At 33.8% G+C, this 24,220-nt stretch overlaps 5 protein-coding genes across 11 annotated transcripts; 3 read left to right on the plus strand and 2 right to left on the minus strand.

Annotated features, from left to right (window-relative positions):
• Window positions 1-1,369: 1,369 nt before the first annotated feature.
• On the plus strand, window positions 1,370-3,341 carry LOC103874079 (transcription factor HBI1). Of its 3 annotated transcripts, XM_009152490.3 has the most exons (6): window positions 1,603-1,992; window positions 2,077-2,298; window positions 2,382-2,516; window positions 2,590-2,652; window positions 2,725-2,868; window positions 2,965-3,341. In XM_009152490.3, exons 1-6 carry the CDS (start codon window positions 1,603-1,605, stop codon window positions 3,031-3,033), a joined length of 1,023 nt encoding a protein of 340 aa, XP_009150738.2. In that variant the 3' UTR covers window positions 3,034-3,341. The 3 variants fall into 3 exon arrangements, with proteins under 3 accessions (XP_009150737.2, XP_009150739.2, XP_009150738.2); XM_009152489.3 differs by having other exon boundaries at window positions 1,370-1,992; window positions 2,590-2,868; XM_009152491.3 differs by lacking the exon at window positions 2,590-2,652 and having other exon boundaries at window positions 1,371-1,992.
• Window positions 3,342-6,483: 3,142 nt separating this feature from the next.
• On the plus strand, window positions 6,484-8,420 carry LOC103874080 (anaphase-promoting complex subunit 10). Its single transcript, XM_009152492.3, has 6 exons — window positions 6,484-6,790; window positions 6,874-6,934; window positions 7,020-7,112; window positions 7,196-7,266; window positions 7,949-8,053; window positions 8,161-8,420. The coding sequence occupies exons 1-6, from the start codon at window positions 6,612-6,614 to the stop codon at window positions 8,228-8,230; spliced, it is 579 nt and encodes a 192-aa protein (XP_009150740.1). The 5' UTR covers window positions 6,484-6,611; the 3' UTR covers window positions 8,231-8,420.
• On the minus strand, window positions 8,325-10,955 carry LOC103874081 (syntaxin-112). 4 transcript variants are annotated; one of them, XM_033273645.1, is made up of 3 exons: window positions 10,576-10,955; window positions 10,471-10,493; window positions 8,325-10,325 (listed from the first exon to the last, which is right to left on the minus strand). In XM_033273645.1, exon 3 carries the CDS (start codon window positions 10,318-10,320, stop codon window positions 9,460-9,462), a length of 861 nt encoding a protein of 286 aa, XP_033129536.1. In that variant the 5' UTR covers window positions 10,321-10,325; window positions 10,471-10,493; window positions 10,576-10,955; the 3' UTR covers window positions 8,325-9,459. The 4 variants fall into 4 exon arrangements, with proteins under 4 accessions (XP_033129536.1, XP_033129535.1, XP_009150744.1 ...); XM_033273644.1 differs by having other exon boundaries at window positions 10,572-10,954; XM_009152496.3 differs by having other exon boundaries at window positions 8,325-10,347; window positions 10,433-10,493; window positions 10,576-10,944.
• A 1,599-nt stretch (window positions 10,956-12,554) lies between these two features.
• Window positions 12,555-15,524, minus strand: LOC103874083. 2 transcript variants are annotated; one of them, XM_033273649.1, is made up of 3 exons: window positions 14,938-15,524; window positions 13,567-14,863; window positions 12,555-13,438 (listed from the first exon to the last, which is right to left on the minus strand). In XM_033273649.1, exons 2-3 carry the CDS (start codon window positions 14,236-14,238, stop codon window positions 13,319-13,321), a joined length of 792 nt encoding a protein of 263 aa, XP_033129540.1. In that variant the 5' UTR covers window positions 14,239-14,863; window positions 14,938-15,524; the 3' UTR covers window positions 12,555-13,318. The 2 variants fall into 2 exon arrangements, with proteins under 2 accessions (XP_033129540.1, XP_033129539.1); XM_033273648.1 differs by having other exon boundaries at window positions 13,567-15,524.
• A 270-nt stretch (window positions 15,525-15,794) lies between these two features.
• LOC103874084 (AAA-ATPase At2g18193) lies at window positions 15,795-18,045 on the plus strand. Its single transcript, XM_009152499.2, has one exon. It carries the CDS (start codon window positions 16,398-16,400, stop codon window positions 17,907-17,909), a length of 1,512 nt encoding a protein of 503 aa, XP_009150747.1. The 5' UTR covers window positions 15,795-16,397; the 3' UTR covers window positions 17,910-18,045.
• Window positions 18,046-24,220: the final 6,175 nt, after the last annotated feature.

The raw sequence follows: 24,220 nt of genomic DNA on the forward strand, positions 1-24,220 counted from the left end.
TTAATAATTGTTTTATTAATTGTAATTTTGAATTGAAATTAAGGGCAATATTGCCGTTTTGAAAATATTTAGCCTAATAGAACATAAAGTATATGAGATTAGTCTAATATGACATAATTTTCATTTTTTTGGTATAAAAAAACAATTTTCCCAAAAAACAGAAAGGATAAAGAACCTCTAAATTTAGTGTTCATAAGGACATGCCCACATGGTGTGGGTTATGTCACTTATAGACCCTACACCTTCTCCTCCCATCTTCTTTCGTTCGCTACTTTTATCAATCTATGTCCCAATCGCCCTTTGATACGGAATCTTTATTACTATTTTATGCAAATTGTTCTTGAGCCTTTTTTCTTGTAGTCATAGTCGAATACACACTGGACCCGGTTTATCCACCAAACGCTAATTCAAAATATGTTTAACTGCCAGCATTCATTTAAGATAACGACATAGTATATTATAACTATCATCTTAAATTTTGTTTACAAACTTTTCCATCTATTTTCTTTGTTCTTAAAACCATATTTATTTGGACCTCCTCTATCCGAGGCTATAGATTCAGAATATCCTTGCATAACAGACCTTATTTTCTTTGCTTATAATAAGTTTGCGATCTTAATGTAAATTTTGAATATAAAATATCGAAACTTGCATGTGTTTTCATTAAGAGAAATTGATGAGGAAGAAGAGGAAAAAAAGAGAAAAATATACTTGCATGTGTTTTCATTTATATAATTGAAATATTAATTATAGAAACCCTATCGATTGATCCGGTCATTTAAAAGTTTATATCTTTTGATTTTTATAACTTTAAACACGGCGTACTATACTAAACCTGATGCAAATATCATGAATCATATAATATACAATCAGTTAGCAAAATCATTACATTACAAATTTACTGTATTATGTTAAACAACTAAAAAGAATAAAAGTTATTATTTCTCAATATAATTGTATTGTTCGTATTAAAATTGGGGTAACATGCAATACGAACAATACAATTATAGACCAAAGCTTGTCTACTACTAGACCTCCATCCAGTGCCGACTCTTGACCATGGCAGTAGGGGCAATGGCCATGGGTCCTTGGGTCCAATATTTTATTTAGTGTGATTTTAGTAGTAATAAAAAGTCCACATTAATTTGTTAAAGAGCAAATAGCTAGTAACTTTATAAAAAAAAAATGCTCATTTAAAGAACTAATACCTATTTTTATTTGTTGTAAGTTATTGAAATTCTTTAGTTGAACTTAAAAAATACAATGAAAAAAATGTTTAAAATATGACCCATTTTTTTATGTTTGTCCAAGGACCAAGGCTATTAGATTGTCTAAGACGGACCTGCCTCCATCGCATGGCTATCAATGGATTAGTTTCTCCCACATATTTCACCTTTTCTAAGCAACTTGCCCAAACAACATTAAATAAACCTAAATATCCCCTTCATACATTTATAACATCTTCTTTTGCTTTTATCAGCACAAAAAAAATCAGAGCTTTAAAGCTTTAATCCACATTCTCTATTATGTTTGTGCTTTTGGTCTCACTTTAAAAATCATTTACATAAATACCCAAGTTGAGAGTTTTCTCCTGAGAACAATATGTTGGAAGGTCTTGTCTCTCCAGAAAACTTGTCCTTAAGCTCCATGGACATGAGTGTACTTGAAAGGCTTAAATGGCTGCGACAGCAACAACAAAAACAAGTTGTGTCTCAGAGCAGTGACAATTCACCTGAACTTCTTCAGATACTTCAGTTCCATGAAAGTAACAATGATGAGTTGCTGCAGAGTACCTTCAGCCATTTCCAAATGCTTGGATCTGGTTTTGGACCAAACCCTAACATGGGTTTTGGTCCTTCACGTGAAGCTATGGATGGCTGCATTTCAAGAACAAGTAGCCTTCAGATGGATCCAGTGGATACAATGGGGGTTATGTTGAAGAACAGTGAAGAAAACAGAACTATTTCCTCGAAAAACAAGAGAAAATCAGAGGTTTGTTAGATCAAATTTTGGTTTTAAAAAATGTTTTAAGACATGGGTTTTGAGATTTTTTTTATAAATATAATGATGTCTCAGGTTAAGAGAAGGGAGGAGGAAAAGACAGAGAAGAAGATCAAAGTAGCGGCTGAGACAGAGTCAAACATGAAAGGAAAATCAAGCATGAGTAACAACACGGAAGCATCTTCAGACACTTCAAAAGAGACATCAAAGGGAGCTTCAGAGATCCAGAAGTTGGATTATATCCACGTCAGATCTCGTCGAGGCCAAGCCACAGACAGACACAGTTTAGCAGAACGGGTAATAAAAAGTGTTTATAATATGTTTCTTGTGTTACAAGGAAGAAGATACTTCTAGGGTTTTGAATGGATTTGTATCTGCAGGCAAGAAGAGAAAAGATCAGCAAGAAGATGAAATATCTGCAAGATATTGTCCCTGGATGCAAAAAAGTCACTGGACAAGCTGGTATGCTTGATGAGATCATCAATTATGTTCAATCTCTCCAGACCCAAGTTGAGGTAAGTAATGAACCATGATTCACCATTAACCAAAATTACAAGTCAGAATCTTTAAACTGACAAACTTTTGCAGTTCTTGTCAATGAAACTCGCTGTCCTAAACTCAGAACTGGAGCTTGCGGTTGAAGATTTATATGTAAAACAAGATCAAACTGTTATTATTCAAAAACTTCTCATAATATTCTTTTTGTTTTATTATGAATTTCAGTTGCATGCTTACTTTACAAATCTTCCAGTAGTAAATGCTTCAAAGCCATCAATAATGGTGGATGTGCCATTGTTTCCGCTAGATCAACAAGGATCTCTAGATTTATCGGTGATAAACCTGAGCCAAACAACATCTATTGAAGCTGTAAGAATATTTATCTATCTGAAAACTTATTTGATTATTCTGAGTTATTGTTACTTTGTCTGGAAAGTAACTGTGTCGTGTATATCTCTGTTTCAGCCATCGGCAAGCTGGGAAACTCAATCACGGAGTCTCTTCAACACATCTAGCCTCGGATTTCACTACTAAGAAAAGATTCACTGAAGCGACAAAGTTGACATCATCAGAATCAGAATCATATTCTATTATATATGCTGATCAAAGTGATAATTTCGCAATTTGGTTCAGCTTTTACATTATCATTTGATCCTTTTTTCTGATATATAAACCTGAATAACTGGAGAGAGCAATTTAGTGGTCTTGACTCCATCAATCTTTGTATAAATTTTGTTAAATAAAGTAATATATATAGAGAGAAAGTGAGTAAGTAAAAACTTTGACTTCCCGATTGCTGGGTGTTTTTGTTGTGGTTCTTCATTCCCGCAGAGTTTAAGTTATATGTTTAAAAGCATCTCCTTAAAATAAAGGTGGGAAGGTTCGCCTCCAAAATGTTTCTATATAATAAAGAAAATTATAAAATTTCTCTATTGTAAAAGAAAACAGTGAAGTAAAGTCTATATCTTTGTGTTTTGAATTATGCTTGGATTTTCTTCTTGAGTGAATTAGTGGAATAACCACTATAACTGAAAAAAATACAAAATAATCGGGAATTTGAAATCTGTTGCACACATAGACAGACCCTTTTCTCCTTTACCGAATGTGAGTGTGTTTTACATTCGATCTAAGCAAATGGTATAAAAGTCATAGAAGCAAATTATTAATCCTTTTTTTTTGTTTCTTTTCTGCAACTTGTAAAATTCCGATCTTTCCAAGATCGCATGTCAAGTAAATGTATACATCATTCTGTTGTTGGCCATTAGGTGGCCGTCAAGTCAATTGTTATAGAATTCATTGTTGAATAATCAAATTTATATTGGAAAAAAAAATGGATAATCGAGTAAACATTTTTTATCTAAAAACAAAGATAATCGAGTAAACAGTGTCTAGACGGCCAATTATTCAGGTATGTTATATATAATAAACTAATAATTGATATAAACGAATGAAATCGGCGATTAACAAACATTAAATATCAGACAATCAACATAGCGCTAAGCGATTTTGAGTGTGATTAGCTATAGTTGTAGATGCCTTCTGCAGCTACAATTATGCCTACGGTCCTAAATTTACATTAATCTTGATTTGTATATTTTTTTTTCAATTCACAGCTTTTTTTAAAGTTCACAACAATATTTTAAATTCATGTCTTTATAATTACTATGCAGAGACAAATACTTACAGCCTAAATGTAAAAGCTTTAAAAATTAAAAATCTAAAAAATACTTTTACAGCCAAAAAATAAAATCACAGTTCTTACTAATCAAACCCTTTGATTAGGGATCCTTACTTACACATGCAGTGGTAGATCCAAAAAAAGATTTATACCAGACAAAATATGAAAGTCAGATTTAGAGTAGCATACACATACACATCTTAGCTTACCACAAAATAGTTTTCTCATTGCCTTTCCCAACTTCTTCATGAATTCAAGGAGATAAATAGTAATTAACTGGGGCCAATGCATGCACGAAGGTATGGGTCACATGTTCTCTACTAATTTTTGTTTTCTCTCAAAAATATAAGTTAATTCTCTTTAATTAAATATATTTGATTAAGTGAATGAAAATGCAAAAGGCCTCCAGCTTAAATCCGTCATTGGTTATATGTATAGTGCTATACTGATGCTGTCACAATTTCTTCCTATAAATTTTGATAGTGTTAATAAGTAGCTTTCAAGCTTACTAGTGGATCAATGTACTTTTCTCATATCAAAATTTCCAACCAATGATCTAATCCATGAACGGTCTAACTTTGACAAGATCGATGACAAGATATTATCCATAACCAGAGAAGAAATTTGGGGTAGAAATGAGAGTAGTTAAGAGACTTGAGACGGTCGAAGGATGAAGGATGAGAACCACAAAGAGTGGGCATCATTCTGGTTGCTAAGATTTTTAACCAAAGTGGACCATCTTTGTTCTTTCGATTTCAATGGGATTTTATTTTTCAATCATTCTCTTCGTTCATTTATTGAAAATCCCTTACATCTTATCCATGGCATATTAATGTTATCTATAACTCTAAATATTAAATTATTGAGGTGTTCCTATCAGAAGAATTGAAAGGATTTTTTTCTATGCTTTTTAAAATACATAAAAATAATAATAAAGTAATTATTAATTGTACATATAGCCATATTTTACAAAGTTCTTAACTTCTTTGAGATTTTATATAGCAAACATATGTTATACTATTTACATTATATATTTACAGTGAGATTTCTTTTTAATTGTTTATTTGACAATTTATATTACTTGACATGAAGTTTAAAATTTAGTGTTATAAATTATTTATTTGACAATTCTACGTGTTTCATGAAAATTCACATTTGATTGAAATACACTGAACCATTTTATGAAATTCATGTCTGATGTTAGTTCTTAAATCAGGCTAAAGATATCATCTATCTAGTATAGAAAAATTAATGAATTCTATTTGAACCACTGAATTAAAGGATTGATTAGAACGACCTATAGCTTTATATTTTTTTTGTTGTAGAATTAAAAGTATATAATATTTTTTTGCTGTGGCGGTAAATAACTTTGCTGTAAAATTTTGACTGTAGGTGAAAAGATTTAGTGACTTACATATAAAATTTTAATCCAAAAATAAGTACTCTAGGTTGATTGCTTTCTAAAGGAAAAGTAAACAAAAAAGAAAGAAAATATTTAGCTTTAAAAAAAATTACAAATCATGATTGGAAATAATTTATGCTTTAAAATAATTTGGGCTATAGAAAAATCTTATGACATTTTTAAAACACTTTCCAATCGACCTCTAAAACTAGATACAATGGAACTATGGAATAATTTATTCAACAGTTGAACTATTACAATGTATGATGGAGGTCTTAAAAAAGGAAAATATTACATGGTTTAAACTGAAGTAATTTTTTCAACATGTTGAATGAAAATAAGTGGTTGATCAAAAAAAGAATGAAAATAAGTGAGACCACTAATATATGACATTTTACTATTAGTTATGGTAATTTTGGGTATTTTAATTTCTCTTAGTTAATTAAAATCTTTGTCTATAATAACTTAATTTATTTTATATATTTAAAATATTTATTTTTCTAATCTATAAGTAAAGATTTGCTTTATTTGATTTGGGCATATAATGAAATGATATAAAATAGTAGAATAAAGTGTTTTGATTTTTTCCACAAAACTATTATAAAATGTAAAACTTAAATATGTTAAATATGATTTGAAAGAAAGAGAATGACGTGGAATATTAAAAAAAAAAAGAGTAAAAAGTTAGATGTTGAAAACAAAAACTGTTGTACAGAAGGTGTGATTGACAACTGCTTTAGAAGTACCGTAAAGTTTTTCCAATTATCATCCTTTATAATTTTTTTAAAAAATTGCAAATTTTTCATTCCAATCAAACCCAATAGTCTGAGGGCTTACCCAATCTAAATATAAACTCTAATAAATAGATGTTGTTTCCTGTTAACAAACAAGAACTTTATGTCGTTTTAGTGATTATTAACGACACGACGTTTTTCGTTTTTCCTATGAGCGAGGCCACTTGAGCCATAAAGACGAATTCAAACCCTCGGTGGGAGGGTTTTAGCAAAAAAGTGTTGAAATCGGAGATTAGACATGGCGACGGAATCATCGGAATCGGAGGAAGAAGGGAAAATCAGAGGCGGAAACGATAAGCTAATCGTGGACGACGATCTGAGAGAGATGGGCAAAAACGCAGCTTGGAGCGTCAGCTCTTGCAAGCCCGGCAATGGCGTCAACACTCTCCGCGACGACAATCTCGAGACCTATTGGCAGTTAGACCCTAAATGCCCATCTCTTCCTCTAATCATTTCTCTGTCTCGCTGAATCGAAAGTTTCCACCTTTTTTTTTTTGCAGATCAGATGGTTTGCAACCACATTTGATCAACATTCAGTTCCAGAAGAAAGTGAGATTACAGGTATGGTTATGATCTAGTTTTTTTAATGGGGGGGAGAGAGGGATTCAGATCTTGAGGTTTTGACCCTTTTTTGTGATTTGAAAAGTTAGTGGCTTTGTACGTTGACTTTAAGCTTGACGAGAGCTATACGCCTAGTAAGATCTCTGTTCGTGCTGGTGATGGCTTTCATAACTTAAAGGTGATCTTTTTATTCTTAAGAAAGTGTTTTTTTTTTCCTAACTTGTGATGTGGATTGATGTTTTATGTTGTTGTCTCCTTTAGGAGGTAAAAAGTGTTGAGCTTGTAAAGCCATCTGGTTGGGTTAGCATATCTCTCTCTGGGACCGATCCACGGTATGTGCGTGCTGCACTGTCAAAATATGGTTTCTTAGTTACTAGTAGTCTCTTTGGGAAACAGTCTAGCGAGCTGCTGATAAAGATGAACAGAGTGTGGGCTACTTTTTATAATCAGCTTTAAGACTCTTTATTCAGAGAAGCTCTTGCAGCGGTTATTAATATTGCGTAGATATGTGTTTTAGCTAGCGAGTGTCTCCACTGAGATATGTTGAGATTCCTATATCAGTCAGCTTTTGAGCCATTTGCCTTTGGGGCTTTGCTTACTAGATGTCTAAACGAACTTGTTTCGGTAGGTTACTAAGCAATGAACTTGTTTGGGTTTGCCTATCTCTGACTGGAACCGGTCCATGATATGTGCTGCACTGTTGAAACTATGGTTTCTTACTAGTAATCCGTTTCTTTCCGGTTTTGGGAAGCAAGTTAGCAAGCTGTTCTGATAAGATGAACATAATTATGTTAGCGCTATGATAAGCAGCTTTAAGACTGTCTTTCGTCAGAGAAGCTCTTGCAGAAGTTTATTAATGTCGCTTAGACGTTGTCTTTAGCTAGCGAGTTTCCACTCTGAGATGGGTTGAGATTCCAGTGTCAGTAAAATTTTGAGCCGTTTGCCTAAGTTGTTTCGTTGGTTACTAAGGAGTGAGGTGATCAGTTTAACCATTGTGTGTTCTCTTCTTCACAGGGAAACATTTGTGAATACATTCATGTTGCAAATAGCCATGTTGTCAAATCACCTCAACGGGAGAGATACTCATATCCGTCAGATCAAAGTTTATGGCCCTAGACCGTACGTATCTTTATCTATGCTTACACCAGACTTAAACTGCACAATTGTATACTGTTAATTGAAGGTTATGGTTGCCTTTGCTTGACTCTTAATCCATATGATTGCAGGAATCCTATTCCGCGCCAACCATTTCAGTTTACTTCAACGGAGTTTATCACTTATTCCACACTGAGATGAGAGAGCTTTGGGCAGGACAAGTTTGAGACTGTTGAAGGTCACTGCCATTGGATCCCCGGGAAGACACTCTACTGTCACATTAGGTTTTAAAAACTATTATATGTTGTTGTGTTATGGCCTCTGTTGATATATTACGTTGGATATAACTTCATTAAGCTTTTCCACCAAGAGCCCCATCAAGTTTTTTTTTTGTCAGAGTGAATTAGGAGAAGCAGGTTTAAAGTATAGTTCAAAGAGCTACATACGAAAAGCTTCTTCATTGGCTTGATATCTAGAGATGTATTTTACTATGGAGTTAACTTACCCTCCACACGCCTGTTTGGTGTCCAAACTGTAAGATCACTCTATCATGTTCTTGAGGCAGCGCATCTAGAGAAGGGTGAATGTCTGCCACAAGCTGCTGGAAGTTTTTAACTGAAGCAACGGTCACTCTGCTAGTGCCACCTTGGAGATTTGTTCTTGAGAACCAGCGCCTGATCCAACATGCTTGGAGAACGATAGAACTCTGCGTCTGTTGAGCTGGTTTCTTCTTTCGGTGAAGACGAGGAAGAAACTTCCTCTTTAATGCCTTTAACTACTGTTGGCTCAGCGACTCATCGTCCATAACAGAAGAGAGTGGTATAGGGTCCATAACACAGTGCATTCTTCTAGCTCCCCTTGTGCCAAGAACATTTAGGCTATGTTTCCTGCGGTTTAGTTAGTAGCAGGTAACTTAGAGAATGCTTTCTTAGAGTGAAGTCTGCACTTAGGTTGGGCTTGTGCTGTTTGGTTTGTCATATATTGTGAACTTGGTTCCAAGAAAACCAGACCTATCCCACAACATAAGTATAAACTGTTCAGTAAAAGGAGTTCTTGGTGGTCAAATCAAATACAAATGCTTACCTCTGCTTTTGTTCTAAATTGTTTGTATCACATATATCTACCAATTTACCAAATTTTATTTGATTCTTGTTGAATATCTTGTAGTCAATTAAATATAATTATGTCTCCACTCATACAAGTACTATTCGAATAAAAGAAAAGTCATAACACTATAGCATGTTTTCTCTTTCTAAGTTTGGTATATGACATTTCCATTTTAGTAGATTCATCAAACCAAACCTGAAGGTTACTGATACAAAATCATTGGAAGATCTATTACACTTGGGAAAAAAAAGAAGTACCAAGCTAGCTTGACTAATCAAAAGAAGCAACAAATCTCCACCAAAACAAGGAATCAGAAACACAATTCAACGAGAAGCAAGCATGGAGATCAAACACACAAGAAGAATAATCACCCCCAAAACCGAACCCCAAACAACCCATTTCTTGTTCTTCTTCCTCATCTGATTCGCATAGAACAAACTGTTGGTTCCTCCACTCACAAAGCTCCCAGCAACAGCCACGTTAGCTTCAATATCATCAACCCCATCTCCCTGCGTCTCAACAAGAACAGCCATGTCGAGAAACACTTGATGAAGCCTGTTAAGACTCCTCTTAATCTCATTCACAGCTTCATGTCTCTCTCTCGCCTCCAAATCCATCTCTGCTTTCACTTCGAACGTCTTCACAAGCCCTCCAGATATCATCTTCTCCACGTCCTCGTCACTCGGCTCTTCACCTATCGCTAGAAAGTACTTCCTCTTGAGATCTTCTCTGTAGTCAGCAAAGATCATCTCCCTCAGCCGATGAAACTCCCCCATAGTCTCTCTCAGTTTCGCCCTAACACCGTTCGTTATCGCGACACGCGTCCTGTCGGTGCAAGATCCGCTCCTGCGATTCGCGGTCTCGACGGCGTCGATTAGGGCTTTGGCCGTGTTCGCCTTGCGAGACACGGCGACGATGTTGGACTCCATCCTGTCTCTCAAACCGCGGAGGATCTTGGCGCTGTGAGTGGACTTGGTCTCTTCGTTAAGGTTCTGTAGTTCGAGCAAGAGATGAGTGATCTCTTCGATTAGGGTTTTGATAGATTCGATCTCTGCGAAGAAAGCGGAGAGGGCTTCTTCGTTGAGTTCGCCTTTCTCGACGTCGCGGTCTGATTCTGTATCGATCTTGGCTTGTTTCTTGAGTTCCACATAACTTAGAAACGATTTCGTCATCAGATCATTCATCTTTGCAGAGAAGAGAGTGATGAAACCCTAGAAACAAGATTTGGGGTTTAGGATCGTAACCAAGTGAAAGAGAAGGGTTATTTGAAGATCGTAACCGAGTGTAAGAGATTACAGTGTACGGTTTTGTGAAGATCGGAACGAAGATCTTTGTTTCTGTTCTCGGGGAAGAAGAACTACAAAAGAGATGAGAGCGAGTTCAACAATGGTGGAAACTAAAAGAAAGTCTTAAAATTACGAGAAAGAAACATCACCTACAAGTGAATGCTTGCTTCGCAAGAAACGGCTTCTCTCAATGAACTTCGATACTTTCTCTCTCCTCTTTTTCACTCTGCGATTTTTTCTTTCTGATCAGAAATAAGAATGATTCAAATTTTGAAAGAGAAGGAAGTTATAAAGAAGAAGATTTTCTAGAATCCTATCCTATTTTTCAGTTTCATTTTATTCGAACGTCCTTTTGATTTCAAAATCAGCCGTTGCTTCAAACACGTTTCCTAAAAACGCAGTCGTTTACTACTCAAAGTAGCATCAACCATAAAGCGACGCCGTTTCATCCAATTGTTCAGTTTCTTTTATATCACTACTATAAAAGTATTTTGTCATATATTTTGTATGAAATATTATTTTCGAAACTATTCATTTTTATCACTTCTTCTGATTAACTTTTTTTTTTTTGTAAATTGCTTGTTGAAATAGTTTTAATGAAGAGATGTTCCTTTATATCACTACTAGGTCAGCTCGCGTTTCGTGCATAATATTTGTATAATTTGTTAATATTTTAAAAGTATTTTGTCATATATTTTGTATGGAATATAATTTTCGAAATTATTCAATTTTATCACTTCTTATGATTTAAAATGTTTGATGTTGTGATATTAATATTTAGTTAGTTGTGATTAACTAATTTGTTTTACTGTAAATTGCTTGTTGAAATAGTTTTAATAAAGAGATGTTCCTTTCTAGAGTATATATTTTTTAATACGTTTATTTAAGGTCATTTATTTTTATTTTTATTCTTATATATTCATTGTTAGATTGTTTTTATTTTGTCTATTTTTCATATATACTGTTAAAATAAATACTTCTTATTTTCATATTTGGGATAGGTTTGTTATATTTCTTAATTTGAGATGTGATAAACGCTTGATTAGATATAAAAAACCATCTCTATAAACTTATGAAATATCACTCTACGGGAAAGACGTTAACTAATAATAGTAACTTCCGAGATAATGTCAAACTATACACTGAGATAGATGATGGCCTACCGGTTAAAATATGAGAATGGAAATTTGAATGGAAATATGAGAATGGAAATCTCGTAAAGGAATTGTGTTGTAGAAAACATATACAGGGAGAATTTCTAAATCTCTAAAAACAAAAAAAAAAAACTTAGAAACAAAACTGCAGAAGCAAAAGTGTCCACGCGACATTAACATCTGTGTAGTAGAAATGTTATGGTATCTCCGTTTACAGAAAAATCTCAGTAGCTTTGTTTGGTTCTTTGAATCTTAAATATAATCTTTTTGCTATCTCGACTTCCACAATCCTTCAATATATCTGATTTAACTACAATCTCTAAAATGTGTACATTTATAGAAATGTTTTTAACAGCATCTAAGCAGAACCATAAAAGCTTGAAATGTAACATACAGAGGTGAAAGCACTGTAAGCAACCACCACATCAACTTGAGGCTGATGAACTGAAACACTTGCAATCTGGTCCACCACATGCTTGAAATTCAAACGCTCTCGTTTCCCAGTTAGCTAATAGCTTTACCTAGAGCTTTTTGCTTCGTCAGCTTGATTTGAACCTCACAACTTCCACCTCCCCTTCAACAGTTTTCAAACCCTCTCTTTCTTCCAGAGACTTCTCTTTTGGTTCGTGCTCATGATCATCAAGATCGAACCTCACCGGCACTTTTGGCTCGGACATCTTATTATTCTTTAACTGAAACCTCACAACCTTGAATGGGTTTGACTAGAGATGTCAATTGGGCGGGCCGGGCGGGTTTGGGTGTGTCCGAATGGACTTTATTTTTTTACTGGACATTTTTGGTCAAAGTCCAAATAGAACCATGTTCAAATGAGACCATAACCAAATAAGTCCATGATTTGTTGGGTTATACATGGACGGCTCATATACCCACTTAATGTAAACAACATAATTTCAGTTTTAAAGATGTAAAGTATCTTAAATTTTCAGTTTTAAAGATGTTATAGACTTCAACTTTATGTTATCGACTTCAACGATTATAGACTTCAACGATTATAAGTTCACAAGATAGACTTCATAGACTTGAAACAAACGTTTTGGATCTCTTTGAAAACGAAATACACACTGACACAAACCCATAAAAGCAAGAGCAAGTTTGAAACAAACGATTATAAGTTCACAAGTGTATCTCATAGACTTCAACTTCACTTGGTCACCACCTTCTTCTTCTTCTTCTTCCTTCTTCTTCTTCTTCTTCTTCTTCTTCTTCTTCTTCTTCTTCTTGTCCTTCTTCAGTTTCACCTTCATTCTCTTCATCTTCCTCTTCATCCTCAGAATCACCTAGCATATCAAGAACTGATGTTAACAAACAAAATCAGTACATGATGACCATATCAGACTCGATACAAAACAGAGTCAATAAGACTTAATAGAAACAAGCAAAGATCTCATAACCTAGTCATTTCACATAATAGAAACAAGCAAAGATCTCATCACAGAAACAAGCAAAAATCTCATAACCTAGAAATTTCACATAACAGAAACAAGCAAAGATCTCATCACTGAAACAAGCAAAGACAACTTACTCATCGGTTCAAACCCACGAATCCAGTTTCTTGTACAGACGAGAGCTTGTACATTGGATGGTAGTAGTCGGCTTCTGTACCTGGTAAGGACTCGACTTCCAGCACTAAAAGAAGACTCTGAAGATACAGTTGTAATAGGGATACAAAGCACATCAAACGCCATACGAGACAACTCCTTAAACTGGGATTTGTTGTTTTTCTAGTATTTTAAGACATCTAGCTTCGGAAAGGCGGAGTAATCCATGGGCGGTTCAGCCAAGTAGACATCTAAAGCTGATTTCCCTTCTCCTGCATTTTGAGTAATGAATGCATAAAATCCCTGCAGTATAAACATTGAAAAGATGATTAAGCGCAAACCAATTAAGCTTAGAATCTACTCATGACAGAATCAACTAAGCTTAGAACTTTAAGTAATAAGAAACCATTGACTATAGCTTGACTACTTACCCCATAACCAGCAGGAAGACTATTCTCCATTGTGGTTTCTGAAGTGGTTGCAGTAGTGGCCTTAGTATTCTTCTTATACACTCCAAACAGCTTTTCCATCTTCTTACGGATGTGATCCATTTTAGCTTTGCTTGTAGACGGGTTTAAAGCGGTATAGCAGTATTCTAAGCACTTGAACTTCAACCTCGGATCCAAGACCGCCGCAATTGCTAATATTCTCACCCTTCTATACTCAACAAACTGGTACGGCAGATTATGCTCAACTATTGCCATCACCATCATTTCACGGATAACAATCATATCCAACTTCTTATTACTTCCAGGTGTACATCCAGGAGTCTTCGAACACCGTTTCGAATGTCGCAGCATAGTATTAGTTCCATTCCTATTTAGATCTAAGTTGTAGGGTTGATTGCAATGATTGCACTTAACATTATAAGTTCCATCCGGCAACCTATCTCCTACAATACTAAAATTCTTTAAACACATCGAGTGTCTACGTTTGTTACCTTTAGTCTTAGCATGACTGGTTACAGAATCACCTTGAGCATCCTGAATCTCCTGATCATCTTCATTCTCAGCCATCATGTCTTCAACACTCAAGTAGTCATCATCGTTCAGGTTCAAAGTATTTGCTTCCATATACACAAAAGAGAACAAAAGAGAAAACATCAGTTATAAGAAGTGAATGACTTAAGGATGCATTACTCAATTGTTAAAGGCAACAAAGCTCATGACAAATAAGATAAACTTAATACAGCAAAGCAGTACACAAGCAACACAAGAACACTGACAATAAAAGGACTCACAACACTGGCAACTCGTATTCTTTTACATCTCTAATTATACAGCAAAGCAGTACACAAGACAACACAAGAACACTGACAATAAGAGGACTCACAACACAAACTTAATACAAAGTTTTAATACAGAGTTCCTAGCATGATTGGCGAACAACATATCATCTCGTTCATCAACCCAAAAACCCATAAGACTCAAATCAACATAGGAAACGTCTTAAAACTGAGACCAAGCTTAAGACACAGGCCGTCAACATCAACATATCATCTCCTTTGAGACCAAGCTTAAGACATCTAGCTTCGGAAACCCATACTGCAACGCTCAAGTTTTATTCCTCAAGTGAACTAACTTAGGAAACAAACCTTACTAAAGAGAGTCTGAGCTTTAGAGGGTCTGAACTTGAGAGAGCCTGAGCTTGAGAGGGTTTGATCTCAGCAAATGGGCTTGAGAGGGTTTGATCTCAGCAAATGGATCCGAGGTTTCACGAGAAGATCATCTAAACAGCAACAAATAACATTCATGAGCTTTCACCGATCTGTTTTATAATCAAAGGAGAAGGAGAAGACTTACCATGAATCACCAACGTCCGAGAGGACCGAGACTCGACATCAACAATCCCTTTTGGCTTTCACCGATCCATTTGAGTATCTAACACAAAACACAAATCCATCGAATAAGTAGCTAATAATAAAAACCCACAACACAAATCAATGAAATCACACATTAAAAGTCGAAGAAATGAAAAAATCATGACGAAATCAAACCTTCAAAGATGACAAAATCGGAAGAATCGAAGAAGGAAGAGAAGAATCGGAGAAGGATCAACGAAGAATCGGAGAAGGACCCATGAATAATCGAAGAAGGAGGAGAAGAATCGAAGAAGGAGAACCAGAATCGAAGAAGGAAGAGAAGAATCGTGTTTCCCCCAACGAAGAACAAAAAAAATGAAAATCGTGTTTTCCCCCAAATCGCAAAACCTAAAAATTTAAATGTATTGGGCCGTCCATTGTCCAAGTGGTTAAGTCCAACTTTGGCCATTGATCTATTTGGGTTCGTCCGTTTGGACAAAATTTAATTGTGGTCCAATATGGGTCTGTCCATTTAGTTCTATATAGATTTGGACATGGGCCGCCCATTAATAGCTTGCCCAATTGACATTACTAGGTTTGACCTTCTTTCTAAGCCGGAGGGATTTATCAATCTTCTTGGCATTGTGCAAGCAATGGGAACCACAGCCATGTAACTTTCATTACAATCAAACATATACCGCCAGTCTATCATGGGTCCAAGAGTATTGTCAAAGCTTAGCATCTCAACCAATGTAGCTACTATGCCGGCTATCATCTCTATGCTTTTGTGACAGAATCTTGAATGTTTTTTTTCAAAAAAAAAAAAAATATATATATATATATATATAACATAATCTTGTAGCAGGCCTAACTTGATAAAACCAACCCAACTTACTGTATCAGATGGCTTGTTCCAGGATAAAGGCCCATGAGGCCGTTACGGAGCTTTGACTTGCAGTAATAGCCCGTAAAGCCTCTTGTGCGCCAGAGACCGACAACGTCCTTAGTCAAAAAGATCGGATCACTTTTTTTACTTCACATCAAAGCTAAAGAAAAGACCAAGTGGCGATTCATGATTTGTCGCATTAGCATTGCGTCTGACGTGTACACAGAATCGCCTTGCACCGCAAGCTTCTTTCCTCTGCAAGTTTCCTTCTTCTTGCCTCGAGAAGCCTTTTAATTTGCTTTTACTTCCTTTTCCCATTAATTAAAAACAAAAAGAAAAATTAATAAATTAATGAATGTAAAGAGAAGAGAACAATCAGAAAAGTAGAAACATCAACGATATAACTTTATTAAATTAAGGAACGTGCTTGTAAAGTCATTTTTCCTATATAAAAATCATTTAAATTAATTAAAAACAAAACCTTTTGCTCTATAAAAAGCTATACTCTTTATCACAGCTTCAACTCAACCATCGTTCTAAAAAAAATCTTTAAGGTACTTCGCCAGAGAGCAGAGATGTTTCCTTCCTCCGATAACGCTTTCTCGCCGTCGTCGCTGTTCTCAGCGTACGCATCCCTCACCGGATTCTTGATGCTCTTCAGATCGATGCTCCACGACTTCGTCCCGGAGCAGCTCCGAACCTACTTCTCAACACTCCTCGACCGCTTCTTCACTCCCAAATCAAAGACCCTCACTGTCATCATCGACGAGAACTTCGGTTCGAACCGGAACCAAGTCTTCGACGCTGCCGAGCTCTACCTCCGCTCCAAAATCGGACCGGAGACAGAGCGGTTGCGCGTCGGAAAAACCCCAAAGCAGAAACACTTCACTATCTCGATCGAGAAAGGAGAAGAGATCATCGACTCCTTCGAGGAATCCGAGGTGAAATGGAGCTACGTTCAGTCGGAGAAGGAGAAAGGCGAGCAAGTGAAACGCCACTACGAGCTCACCTTCGAGAAGAAGCTGAGAGAGAAAATCACAAGCTCTTACCTAACCCACGTCGTTGCGGAGTCTGAAGAGATCAAGAGGAGCCTGAGAGTGGTGAAGCTATACAGCAAAGACTTGTACGTGACCGAGGACGACGACGGATGCGCCGGCGGGAACTGGGGGTGTATCAGCCTCGAGCATCCTTCCACGTTCGAGACGTTAGCCATGGATCCCAACGCGAAGAAGAAGATCATCGGCGACTTGGATAGGTTCCTCAAGAGGAGAGAGTTTTACAAGAGAGTCGGTAAGGCATGGAAGCGAGGCTACTTGCTGTACGGACCTCCAGGAACAGGGAAATCAAGCTTGATTGCAGCTATGGCTAACTACTTAAAATTCGACGTGTTTGATCTGGAGCTTAGTAGTATCTACGACAACGGTGAACTGAAGAGGATTCTGTTATCCACCACCAATCGTTCGATTTTGGTGTTTGAGGATATCGACTGCAACGCCGAGGTTAGAGACAGGGAAGCTGATGACGATCAAGAAAGCAAAAATAATAATAATGGAAGGGTGACTTTATCAGGGATTCTCAACTTCATCGATGGGTTATGGTCGAGTTTCGGAGACGAGAGGATCATCGTGTTCACGACTAACCACAAAGAAAGGCTAGATCCTGCGCTGCTGCGTCCGGGGAGAATGGATATGCATATCAATATGTCTTATTGTACGGGTTTGGGGTTTAGGACATTGGTTTCTAATTACCTTGGTTTAGATGGTTTAAACCATCCTCTGTGTGAGGAGATCGAGAGGTTGGTTGATTCTACGGAGGTTACTCCTGCTGAGTTAGCTGAAGAGTTGATGCAGGATGATGATTGTGATGTTGTTCTTCGTGGAGTGGTTAGCTTTGTTGAGAAGAGGAAGGTAGAGAGGAGCAAGGCCAAGGAGAGTGTTTCTATTTGTAATGATGATGATGATGATGATGACGAAAAACAGAGTGTTTGTACTAATGGTATGAGGAATAGGAAGAAGCAAGCTGGTAGACGAAAAAGGAGGGGCGCTCGGAATGTAAATGCTAGAACTTACTTGCAAGTAGGAATGTAAATTATGTAATGAATAAACCAGTTAATGGTTCTGTTTTGTTTCTTTCAGTATCCTGTTTGAATCCTAGTAAAAATATTTGTAACTGAGTCTGGTTTTCTATTTATTGGTAATAAATTTTCTCGGAATGATTTTAGCTGTTGTTTTGTTTTACCCAAACAAAAGTTAATTATAATAAAATTTTGACTTAATTTCTATTTATAGAATTCAATGATTCTCATTACCTTGGTCTATAATGGCTTTAACCATCCTGTATCTGAAAAATATTGAGAGGTTGGTAGTACCAAAGCAAGTTGCTTGAAATAATTGATGCTAGGTGAGCTATACAAAACAATTTCTGCTTGAACTCTCAAAGGACTCTTTCTCTGCAGTATGAATATTCATAAAAAATTTGATATATGTTATAGGCTTCTGCTACATGGACTGACCTTTAATATCTCGTTGTACTAGTGAGCTGCCTGAGTTTCTGGGAGGTCCTTGTACCTACGCTGACAATGGAGTCTGCATGCGCTCAGACAAAGGGGCATATGGAACAATCCAGATGTTATGTAGGTGAATGAACGGCTCTTATGTTTGTCCACAACTGTTGTAGCAACAAGACCTTTCTCTCTGAAAATCTAGCTGTTTTCGAGATTGACTTACAGAGGGTGAAAATGCTTGCAGAGAAGACCATCTCCCAGGAAGACATTGTGCACTCCAAGTTCTTGCTTGCGTTGAGCTAATCTCTATCCATGTGCGAATTATTTTTATCCTGACAAACTGATTGCGAAAATTCTGTGTGAGACGCATTGCTTCACTCGTTCATGTTTGATCAAATACAGCTTATATAATTGATCTCCCAGGGAAATGAATTAGCAGCTGCGGCAGCTCTTGAAACTAACCACTGATAGCTCTCTCCTTGTCAAAATGTAAGAATGACCTTACATTTTTTTTTTTAATGGAATGGCATAAGAATGACCTTGCTTCCTTTGGGCTTATATGCGACACTCTATATTCTTGCTGCCAATTGACCAAAAATATTTATAGGTTTTTTATTAGGTCACTAAAGTCTCAAACAGTTATAATTTCACTACTCACTTATGTTAGTTTTTATTTGATTGAATATGATATCTATATATATATATGCATTTCAAAGAAAATTGTAGATTATTAGAAATTGCCCATAAATTGATACACAATTTGTGTCTATAAATTATGGAATCAAATTTAAAAAAGTATACACACAATACAACAAAAATCTATCCATTTTTTAAAAATAAGGTACTATTATTCATGTTTACCACTACTAAAGAGAAATTTTCAAAAATATATTCTTCATTAAGTGGCAAAATATTTGTATACGTTTGTTCTCTATATATAATAAATAATTATTTAAATAAATAAATAACGTAAATTTTTTTTATGATTTTGAATTATACTTTTTCAAATTCGAACTTTTTTATAATTTTTGTTTTGATTTTTTTTCAAAATTTATTTTTGAAAATCGAAAATAATTTTTGAAACTATTTTAAAAATATATATTTTTAAAGTATTTATTTATATATTTATTAGATTCCTAAATTTTGCATTTCAAAAACCTATCTCACCACTCAAGTCTAAGCCCTAAGTCTAGACTAAAAGTATATAGTGTAAACATAAAAATGGTACTATGAATATAGTATTTTTTTTTTGCAATTTCCCTTAATGTAATTCCATTTATGAAATTTTATAGACAACTTAGTTTCAATTAATAAAAATGATATTTTAATATTATTCTGTTATAACAGATCAATATATTTTAACGTGATAAATATAAAATACTAATTTAGTTAATATTTATATTATATAATTATCATATTTTGAAAATATTTTTAGTTTTTGTCCGCATATTTAGTTATGTGTTATATTACTGAATATAATATTGATAATTAATGAAAATATTTGAATTTATTTCTAACATGTTTCCAAAAAATACCCTAATTGAATATGTTTCTAAAAAATTAAAAATATTTGATCCCATCTTTTTAGAAATTTGCTTATTAACCTTAGCACAAGTTATTTTTTGATGAACTTTTATATTGATTAATCAAATAATAAGATGGGATTTACAAAGGGTTTGTAAGGGAGCTAGGAGCTATACACAAAACTACCTGCAACCATTTATTTCTTATCCTATCAAAGTTTCACTTCAAACTCAAAAAATTTACTTCATCCTCCATAAACCTCGAACCAACATCTTAGAAGCCCAGCAAACTTGTGATTTCCTGTGTATTTTAGGGATGAGATCATGTTGCTAATGACTTTATCAATCTGCCTAATCATTCTATCAGTGCTCATCAAGTACGATGATGTCTCTTTGTGTTCCTCTCTTTCCAAACAAAATAGATGGTGGCGTGAAAGACCAACCGCAAGAGGATGCTGTCTATCTTACTTCTGCTGCGTCTCTTCAGTGACAACAACGTGGTGGTGCAATCTGGTGACGCTGCAGACCCCAAGCAAAGTAGAGATGACCTCTGCTTTCATCCCTTTTTCCACAGAACATGCATCATTGGGTATGCAGATAAATAATTAAAACACTCAATTTTTTGGATATGAAGATAAATAATTAAAATACTCAATTTTTTGTGAAGAAAGAAACTAGAAAACAAAGCCCTTTCTCAAAAAAAAAAAAAAAAAAGAAACTAGAAAACATACATATATATATATATAACTAGTTCTTTTTGCACATATTAAAATTATTTTAAATTTTAAAATAAAGTACATTGAATTGATGGATTATCATATTTGTATTTTCATAAATATAAGATTACAATCATTTAGATTAAAATAAATATTTATAGAAAATAAAATATTGTATATAATAGAATTTTAAAATCAGCAGATTGAATGCAAATAATTTTCATAATCAAAAGTTCAACAAAATCATATATAACATAATTTTTAAATAAATTTTTTGATGCAAATAAAAATATATTACTATGTGGAATAAAATAACTTACTTCTTTTTATAAGTAATTATAGAGATTTTATTACAAACATATCAATTTAGAAGTTTGAACATTAAAGTTAAATCATTATATATATATATATATATATATATATATTACATTAAATATAAATTAAAAGTAATACAATTTTTATTTCCACAAATATATTCATGTTTCTAAACAATGTAGAACACATAAATTAAACTATATCAAATACAATTCCCTTTTAGAATAAACTACATATATATATTGTTATCACATCTCAAACTTCTAGAACTGGACTTCTTAGGTTGAGAATGGCGACATGTAGTTTGCATTTTTCAATGCGGAAGTGTCAAAACCGCCAATTGATTACCATTCATCACTATCACTCAAAAACGCACATTAATAAAAACACAAAAAAGTAAATACGCAAATTATTATTTTTGTAAGAATCCAAAAAAACACGCACTTTAAAATTACTCCCACGTAAAAGATAGCGGTTCAGTTGAAAACCGCACCTGAGTAATACTTTTTGTAAAGTCACTTGTGTTATGCATGATAAATATTTTTCTCTTAAATAATAAAATCTACGTTATGAAACATTTCTTACTAAAACATCAACACATATGCATTTTAATATTGTAAACTTTCTCACTGAAATTATAATTAATAATAATTCTAACAAAACAGTATATATTCATTTTATTTTCTAAATTTTAGGTATGTTCTTCAAATTTTAACACATATTTTATTATATTCATGTTTTAAATATATTATTTAAAATTTATATATATTTATATTTATAAACGAATTTGACAATATTATTGAAATAATATGTACTTATTGTGATGTGTTTAACCATTTTGTAATTATCTTTTTTTATTTCTTTTTCATAAATATGTATATGTAAGAAATTTTAATTTTAAAGTACATTTATTATAGAGAAAAAGACTATGATAGCACCAAACTAAATTTTTGTTTCCAAAGTAGCACTCAAGGTTCAAAGTCACAAAAATAGGTGTCATTAAAGAGGTAAATATACACTTATACCATTTGGGTTAATTAATCCAAACCTTAGAGTTTAGAGTTAAGGGGTGGAATTTTGGAATTAGGATTTAAAATTTTATAAAATACAAAATAAATAGTAGAATAAAAAATAAAAATTTTAAAAACAGTTTCAAAAAGTATTTTTAAATTATAAAAAGAAAAATAAAAAAAAATAAAAAAAATTCGAAAAAAAAAGTTTCAAAAATAAATTATAAAAAATTTCGAATCTAAAAACATATAGTCTGAAACTATAAAAAAATTTCTTTTTTTCATTTTTTTATTTTTTTTTTATTTGTTTATTTAATTTTAAACAAAAGATATTAGGGATATTTTACCTTTTAATGAATGTCATTTTGTGACTTTCTTCTTTTAGTGCCATTTTTGAGACATAAACTTCAAAAGGTGCTATTATTGACAATTGACCTTTATTATATTCATATATTATTTATATTCTTTAACTATATTATATACTATTTTATTTTATAACTTAAATAATTATTCAATACCGCAAATACATATTGTCACCAATCAAACAATATTTCGCACTGCTTTTTACATAAAACCGTAGTTGTACCGTACCACACTTTAATTTCGTACTGCTTTTTTTACCAAATCAGCCATCATCATTCGGACCCTTAGTATTAGTGGCCACGATTTAGCTGAAATATTTTTGTAATGTATATTTTTCCAATTTTAAAACAAGTTTGAACAGTCAATAAAAATAATAATTACATTATTAAATATACAAAAATATGTCATTTTTGTTCAAAATTTATTTTGTTAAATTTTAACAATTAAGTGCTATACTAAATAAATAAATTCGAATAAATATAAGGTATGAATTTTTTTTTTAACAAAAGGTATGGAGTTTTTATAGTGGTAAATAAAGAAATTTCAAGTAACATAACAAAATATTTTCTCAGCGTAACAAAATCATTTTCGTCTGCCTACGCGTAATAAAATCTTTAGACGACAACCGTGTGATTTTCCTTTTTTACTTTTAAAGATGCAGAGAATCAAATCACTTTTAACAGAAGCGTATGACCTGTTATCCTTTACCAGATCTTAAACAGAAGTAATTTAAAGCTATTTTTGCCTATTTGAAAGAGGCTTTGCTTAGTGGTGAAGTAGCCTCCTTCGTTTGTGGGGTGTTATGTTTAAGTACACTCATATTATAATAACATGCAACTCAAACAGATATTTCTATTAGAGCTAATTTGCTGAATATACTAAAAATAGTGAGATACCATAGAATGAGGGGAAAATGGTAATGATAGGGGGGAAAAATTGGAAAGATATAGTGTATGGAATGCAAATATGAGATATTTGGTGTGTAGGGAGTACAAATTCTCTTTCTATTATCCTTCAAACTTGGTTTATCTTTTAAAGAAAAGATATCTCATATATATTTATTAGAGATATTAGGATCACACACACGTGACCCGGTCCCGAGAGTTTGGAGGTCCTAGACCATTTAGTAAAGATTTCAAAAATTTATGGACTTAACTTTTTTTTTTTACAAATTTAAAGGCCTATTTACATATACAATTTTAAAAAAAAAATTAGGATATGAGAAGAATGTTTCATTAGGCTTGGCAAAGGACTGACTCCGGTCACACGAGGATTGCACCGAAATTAGATGCATGCCTTTTTCGTTGTGTCGTACACTTAATGTCAATGTTAGGCCTATCGCCATAGCTTATGAACACACATAGGAACCTAAGATTGTGTATCAAAACTGACGAATTGGCACTTTCGTTTTTCTATTAAATGAATTGGTTTATATGAACACTTTATCATCATTTCATAAAATTTATTTTTTTATCACAAAGTTTCCTTCGAAAATTGCTTACCTTCAAAACTTGTTTTTTTCTATTTTTCTTCGGAGTGACAGAGATTATTATTTCTTTTAGTAGAGATTTCTTTCAAATTTAAAGATTTCAGAATTTTTTTTTGATTTTTTTCTCGATCCCTTACAAAGTGAAAAGTATTACATGTTCAAAAAAAAATCCAGCATCCTATCTTATTTGTTAGATTTTGTTTGGTAATAATTTGTCGATTCTAAAGATGGAGTTTCACCAATTGCTTGAACATATGTTTGCAGCCGATGAAAAATCCTCTGGTGAACGAGTTAATCCCTACAAAAGAATATTAAACAAACTGAATCCATACTCGACACCCTCGACCTAAAAGAGATTGAGTATATGTGGAATTCTACATTTGATAAGATCCTGGCGATTGGCGTGAATCCCTCTATCTCTATATAATTCAATCAATTTATTACTGTCAGATTTTTGAAAGTCAATAAGAAGTATGAGA

The sequence above is a fragment of the Brassica rapa genome, chromosome A06, assembly GCF_000309985.2.
Source record: "Brassica rapa cultivar Chiifu-401-42 chromosome A06, CAAS_Brap_v3.01, whole genome shotgun sequence".
Lineage (NCBI taxonomy): Eukaryota > Viridiplantae > Streptophyta > Magnoliopsida > Brassicales > Brassicaceae > Brassica > Brassica rapa.

What these genes read in the sequence shown, in the direction of transcription:
- LOC103874079 (XM_009152489.3), top strand. Translation starts at nt 1,603, where the DNA reads ATGTTGGAAGGTCTTGTCTCTCCAGAAAACTTGTCCTTAAGCTCCATG. An exon ending in GACACAGTTTAGCAGAACGG is followed by an intron (nt 2,299 to 2,381) that starts GTAATAAAAAGT and finishes TTGTATCTGCAG; the next exon opens with GCAAGAAGAGAAAAGATCAG. An exon ending in AAACAACATCTATTGAAGCT is followed by an intron (nt 2,869 to 2,964) that starts GTAAGAATATTT and finishes TCTCTGTTTCAG; the next exon opens with CCATCGGCAAGCTGGGAAAC.
- LOC103874080 (XM_009152492.3), top strand. Translation starts at nt 6,612, where the DNA reads ATGGCGACGGAATCATCGGAATCGGAGGAAGAAGGGAAAATCAGAGGC. An exon ending in CTCTCTGGGACCGATCCACG is followed by an intron (nt 7,267 to 7,948) that starts GTATGTGCGTGC and finishes TCTTCTTCACAG; the next exon opens with GGAAACATTTGTGAATACAT. An exon ending in AAAGTTTATGGCCCTAGACC is followed by an intron (nt 8,054 to 8,160) that starts GTACGTATCTTT and finishes ATATGATTGCAG; the next exon opens with GAATCCTATTCCGCGCCAAC.
- LOC103874081 (XM_033273645.1), bottom strand. Translation starts at nt 10,320, where the DNA reads ATGAATGATCTGATGACGAAATCGTTTCTAAGTTATGTGGAACTCAAG.
- LOC103874083 (XM_033273649.1), bottom strand. Translation starts at nt 14,238, where the DNA reads ATGTTTTCTCTTTTGTTCTCTTTTGTGTATATGGAAGCAAATACTTTG. An exon ending in GTCTTCCTGCTGGTTATGGG is followed by an intron (nt 13,439 to 13,566) that starts GTAAGTAGTCAA and finishes TTTATACTGCAG; the next exon opens with GGATTTTATGCATTCATTAC.
- LOC103874084 (XM_009152499.2), top strand. Translation starts at nt 16,398, where the DNA reads ATGTTTCCTTCCTCCGATAACGCTTTCTCGCCGTCGTCGCTGTTCTCA.